This window comes from Balaenoptera ricei, chromosome 3, assembly GCF_028023285.1.
Source record: "Balaenoptera ricei isolate mBalRic1 chromosome 3, mBalRic1.hap2, whole genome shotgun sequence".
NCBI classification, from domain to species: domain Eukaryota; kingdom Metazoa; phylum Chordata; class Mammalia; order Artiodactyla; family Balaenopteridae; genus Balaenoptera; species Balaenoptera ricei.
In genome coordinates this window covers 176,604,789-176,610,788 of record NC_082641.1, presented here as the reverse complement: position 1 = coordinate 176,610,788, position 6,000 = coordinate 176,604,789, and the positions used below count along the sequence as shown (strand labels likewise).

The window sequence follows — 6,000 nt, the reverse complement described above, 5'->3', positions numbered from 1 at the left end:
TTTGGGGCACGAGTCCAGCACCTTCTCGGTTTGCTGGCTTTCCGAATAAAGTCGCTATTCCTTGTCCCAACAACTCGTCTCTCGATTTACTGGCCTGTCGTGTGGCGAGTGGTATGAGCTTGGACTCAGTCACAAGGACTGAATGCGTCAGTAATTGTACAGTACTTAGAATGGTGCCTGGTACATAGTATGGGGTCAGGGATCATGAGCCATTATTATCAGTAATGGTGAACCCACAAGGGATCCAACGGTTGCCACTTGCAGCCTGGCTTCATGCCAAACTCCCAGGTCTGAAGTTGGCAGAACCTACCTGCACCCTGGGATGGTGTCCCCCACCCCCAGGTGCAGGATGGTCTTCACCCACCTCTCCCGTACACACGTTCTCTTCGGAACCCTAGGCAGAAGTACATCCTTTCCAAAGCTGCTGCCCTCCTGGGGCCTCCTGCTCCCCCGCCACGTGAGCCTTGCCCGGCCCTGCCAAGGGCAGCGTCTACTTACTGCCAGAACTTGCCAAGGGACGGACTTAACCCAAAATAACTTTATTGTTGTCTCTACTTCTGATAGAAAAGCATCCTCAGAACCCTAGCCCAGCTCCCCGTGGGGACGAACATGGCTGCGTGTCAGCGACTCTGGCTGGGGCCCCGTGGGCCCTTCTGCTGGGAGGGACGAGCCCTAGGCCCACCCTAGCCAGCTGTTCCCATGTCCCGCCAACCCCCAGGGCTGAGCGCCCATGCAGTGCAGAAGTTTAAGCCTGAGACTGACCAGATACAGTGAAACCCAGGGCCCTCCTTGACCCTGGCCGTTGAAGTGGAGGGGGCAGGCCACAGCAGCTGCCAGCTGTCTCTAGGAAACACCGAATGGTGGGGTCCCTCGGATAGAGGCTGGGCTAGCTTGAGGTCATAGGATAGCATTTCGCTCTTCCTGAGTTTTGGGGTTCCACCTGGTCGGCCACTGCCGCCAGGGATTGATCCCTCCCAGCTCTAGAATCTCCCGCCTCTGGAGAGGAGGACCACATAGGGACCCTGGGGCCCATCGACGCCAGGGCTTGTCAAGGGTCTCTTGGGGGCGGGGGGGTGGGGAAGGGGTATAGCAAACAGAGTGACATCCTGTGGAAGGAGGCAGGGGCGGGGCGGTGCCGAGGTGGTGAGTCTGGAAAGCGGGCTGCGGGAGGGGCCTGGGGCCAGGTGGGAGGCATGGGTGCCTCTGGACTACATGAGCTGCAGCTGCACCTTTAGCCGCAAGGCCCGGCCTGCCGGCCCCCACTCTGGCTGGGTGCCCCAGGCCCCAGCCACGCTCACCACCTCCAGCTGGTAGGTTCCAGGCCCCGGTCTCCGACGCCCCAGCTGCAGGGAGCTGAGGCCGCGGAGGTGATGCATGCGGAAGAAACCTTGCTCGTTGCCACGGGCAATGATGTAGCGGACGCGGCCCCCCAGACCCTCCAGCGCCGGCCGCAGCTCCAGGATGTGCTCGGCCCGGCCCAGGCCGGAGAGGTTCAGGCCCAAGGTCAGCGGAGCCTCCGAATCAAGGCTGGCCAGGCTCGCCTGGGGAGAAAGACCAGGTGGATGATGGCAGGGGCTGGGAGAAATCAGAATGCGGTGGGTAGGGGGCCAAGAGGAGAATTTTAGGCAATCTCTAAAATGGAGGAAAACACGGACCACTCCCTGCCCTTGACTCCTGTCTAGCCCTCCCCACCCACAAGGCCAATGGTCAGCTTGGGCTATAGTAGAGGATGGAGGTGGAGGCTAGTTCCCAGGTGGCAAGCAAACTTTTTCACAGGCTGACTCCAGACCCCTTGTTTCAACTGAGGGGCCTTAGTTAGATCCCTGCCAGCCTGGTGGAGGAAATGGAGAATTTTCTCTCAGATACCCAGACTGGGAGGCAGTCAGATGGCATCTGGCCCCAAAGCACCCAAGGTCACTCAAAGGTGGTCTGGGGTGGCTGGAATTATGACCAAGGGCCTTGCAGCACGAGCCAGCCCCAGACACAGCGAGAGAAACACAAGACCCTGCTGGGCCATACAGAGGAGCTGCTCAGTAGCTATCCGGTTCCTGGAGGCCGGCTGCACTTCCTGCATCTGGGCTCTCTGAGAGCCCCCCTGTGTGCAGATGACAAACTCCTCTTTATCTGAGCTCCTCGGAATGCTTCCTGGTTCTGGCAGCCGGACAGGGCCCTGAATAAGCCAGCAAACCTCAAAGGCAGGCTGTTGGGGGCTGGGTGATGTATCCAATCCCACAGGAGGTTATCTGTGCTTTCTTATTCTTTGCTCTGGGCAGAGCTGTCTGTTCTGCCTAATTTACATGCTGATGGAGTGTTTTGCTGTTGCATGAAAGTGAAAACTATTCTTGTTTCCCAGACCTTCACCAGGACTGCTGCTCAGACATGTGCTCTTACTGACACCTGCTGGCAATCCGTGGGTATTGCAGGCAAAGCCACAGGACCCAGCCTGCCTCTGCCCAGATCTGCTTGTGTCCATGCCAGGAGTCCTGACAACCTCTCCACTCACTCTTACTGAGTACCAAGGGCTGGTGACACAGTGGCAAACCTGAAAGACACTGGGCCCTATCCCTGTGATGCTTACAAAAATAACAGTAACAATGGGAATAATATGTACACACACTCTTTTTCCCAGAAAGGGGAAACAACTAGAAGGAAAAGGAAAGCAAAGGAACATTCATATTTAGATAATCTACTATTGAGAGCCCCTCAGACCCAGCATTCCTGTCCCACTTCTGCCTTCATTTTTTTCCCCATAGCATTTATCATGTAGCATATTTATCACGTTACAAAATAAGATGTGTTTTACATATTTCTTGTCTGTCTCTCTATTAGAATATCAGTCTTATGGGGACAGGGACTTTTTGTGTGTGTGTGTGTGTTTTATGTGTTGTTCACTGTTGCTCCATTTTTTTGGTTGTTCACTATGAGTCCAGCACACAGTAGGTGTTCAGTAAAATCTATGGAGTGAAGGAGTTTGGTTCCAGATGTGGGTAATGGCTTCTGTGCTCAGTGATTTTTTTTTTTGAAATAACAGAAAGTAATGACCTCAGAAGGTGGTGGGTGCAGAGGGGCCCGGGATGACTGCCATCCTGCTCTGCCAGTTTTTAGTTCTATAACTTGGGCATGTGACCTAACCTCCTGAGCCTCAGTTTCCCCATCTGTAAAATGAGGATAATAGTGGTACCTACACCTCCCAGGGCTGTTGTAAACATTGAGAGGTTGTGAATGAATGCAGAATGCTTGGAGCAGCATGTGTATCCAGCAGGTGCTTAATAAATGTTTAGCTTTCAGATTCTTTGGGGGATAGTGGCAAGACCAGCCAGCAGTGGCCTCAAGGACTTTTCAGCTGAAGGACAAGCAAGCTGAATTTGTGACAAAACTGCCCTCCCTGCAAAACCTGGTGGGGTCAGGGTCATAGCTGGAGTGGCCCCAGGGGACAGAGGGACTAAATCACAGGACTGCTCTACTGTTCTTGAGAGCACGGCGGGTGGGGTGGGGGAGAGACAAGGAGCGTTCAGGAGGCCTGAGCATAGCTCCAGGAGCATTGTGGGTGCAGGAAAGAGGTGCAGAGGGTCTGAAGAAAGGAGATGATGGAAGGGGTTAAGCTAGCTGCTCTGAGCGCTATTGGTGCTAAATCCAGAGGGGCTCTGAGGGAGGGCTGTGCCAGCCAGGAGGTGACAGGTGACAAGTTCCAGGGTGCAGGCAGGGTTGGGGGGCCCAAGGCATTTTTCCTGCATTGAAGCTCCATGGAAGGGATCCACGGGAGGCATCACACCCAGGGCCTGTGTGGGAGGTGCCTGACTTCTCATCTGGAGCAAGGTGGGGTGCTTGGGGGCCTGTGTCCCCCAGAGAGCTCCCAAGGGGAATCCTCAGGCTGAGGAACTACAGGAAGACCCAGAAAGGCACCATGATTTAGGGGACAAGCTGTGACATGGAGCCTGGTCCTCTTACCCCTGGCCGGTTCCCTGGCTGTCCCTGCCACTCACTGTGCCCCATGCCCAGTGCATTCCCCATGGCACCTGATAGTCCCCATGGGGGCTGCGCCGTGGCCGGTCACGAGGGGGCTGGCCGTTGATCTTGCATTCATAGCAGGCTTCGGGTGAGAGCGGCTCCTCCTCATCTGGGGCATCCTGAGGTCCAGGGCTGAAGCCCAGGCCAGAGACACAGTGCCTGGGCCAGGACAGGGGTGGGCAAGTCTTCAGGGGCAGGCTGATGGGACCTCCCCTCCCACCCTCCCACCCCCTACACTCCATTTGGAGCCACTCTGCCCGTGGGGGCAACTACAAGTGTACCAAGGTGCCAGTGCGGATTTGCATGTGCCTACACGTGTGTGTGTGCATCCCTTGGCTTTCCTGGGTGTAGGTGTGAACCTGCATGCATGCAGGGGTGTAGGATGTACCTGAGTGTACCCAGGGGCGTATGCGTGTATGAGCCTGCGTGCACCGTGGATGCTGACATGCGCTTGCACGCATGTGCACATTGGGATATATGAATGAGGGTGCCCGGGCATGTTGGCACAGGTGTGAGCCTCACACACACTCACGTGTATTACAGGGAGGCGTGCATCCTGCACTAAGCACATACAGGACAATTACTCCACGTGGGGTGTGAGCTTGTGCATCCACAGGTACAGGTGCCACTGGGCCTCTGAACCCATTTCTGTGTTTTGTTTTGGTTTTGGTTTTGTTTTGGCCACGCGGCGTGTGTAGCATGTGGGATCTTAGGATCTCCCCGACCAGGATCAAACCCACGCCCCCTGCAGTGGAAGCGCAGAGTCTTAACCACTGGACCACCGGGGAAGTCCACTGCACCCATTTCTCCATGCACACGTATGTACGTGAACGTGTGCACAGGCCCGTGTGTGTGTGCGTGCACGCGTGCACGCCCAGGGTTCGGGTGTCTGTGTCCACCCCGCTCAAGCCCCTCACCCTTGCCCAGCCCGGAAGTAGCCTCGGGGGCAGCCGCACAGGAAGCCGCCGGGGGTGTTGGCACAGCTGTAGCTACAGGGGCCGCCCCGCACCGCACACTCATCCACGTCCTGGCAGCCCCCGAGGGCCTGGTTGAAGTCAAAGCCGGAGGGGCAGACGCAGCGGAAGCCGCCCAGCATGTTGTGGCAGGAGGCGCTGCCACAGGCCGCGGGTGACAGGACACACTCGTTCTTGTCTGTGGAGGGGGAGGGGGAGGACGGGAGGAGGGGCAGGGGACAGCCTTCGCATCTCCAGATCCCTCCACCTGCATCCCTCCCGTCCTCACGTGGCAACTCTGGTTCCTCCTTCAGAGCCCAAGGCCAATGTCAATACCTCCATCAAGCTCCCGGTGAGCCTCTGGACCAGGTCTGCTGTCCCCTACACTCCTTTATCCGCGCCCCCCATCCCCGCCCCCCCATCCTGTAATTCTCCTTTGAAGCATTTCTCAGAACTTCCCAGGAATGTTCAACGGTGGATGGTCTAGAACAAGGTTTCCCCACCTCGGCACCGTTCTCATTAGGGGCCGTTTCAGTCTCTGTGATGGTGGCCGTCCTGCACCCTGCAGGGTGTTGAGCAGGGCCCCTGGTGCCCACCCACTAGATGCCAGGAGCACCCAGCGCCCAGTTGTGACCATCAAAAATGTCTCCAAGACACTTCAAAACGGTGCCCAGCTGAGAACCACTGGCCTAATTAATCCCTGTCTCCCCCGAAAGACTGGACAATGGGAGGGCAGGGATGGAGTCTGATCTCGGCTCACTTCCATATCCACGGGTCCTGGGCAAACTGTCGCCGAAGGAATGAATGAGTGACTATGTGGAGTAGGCTGAGAAAGAGGGATTGGCAGCAGAGGCAATGGTCTGCAGGGTCCCCAAGGGACGAATGCCGTGGGACAGAGGAAAAGACGGAGAACTTAGCTGAGGACCCACCAGGAGGGGCAGGAGGAGGAGCTGGAGAGAAGGCAGTGCCGAGGCAGTGGGAGGGAGGGGAAAGCCGAGTCACAGAGGCCGTGGGTGGAGAGTCCAGGAGGGGCAGGCAG

The 6,000-nt window shown here is 57.0% G+C and overlaps 1 protein-coding gene across 1 annotated transcript in view; it reads right to left on the bottom strand.

Annotated features, from left to right (window-relative positions):
- Positions 1 to 1,208: 1,208 nt before the first annotated feature.
- The window catches only part of FBN3 (fibrillin 3), an 88,853-nt gene continuing 84,061 nt past the window's right edge, over positions 1,209 to 6,000 (bottom strand). The window contains exons 63-65 of the mRNA XM_059919175.1: positions 4,926 to 5,160; positions 4,017 to 4,167; positions 1,209 to 1,541 (exon numbers count right to left, since the gene is read on the bottom strand). Coding sequence (XP_059775158.1) covers positions 1,209 to 1,541; positions 4,017 to 4,167; positions 4,926 to 5,160 — 719 coding nt within the window. The remainder of the gene's footprint in view (positions 1,542 to 4,016; positions 4,168 to 4,925; positions 5,161 to 6,000) is intronic.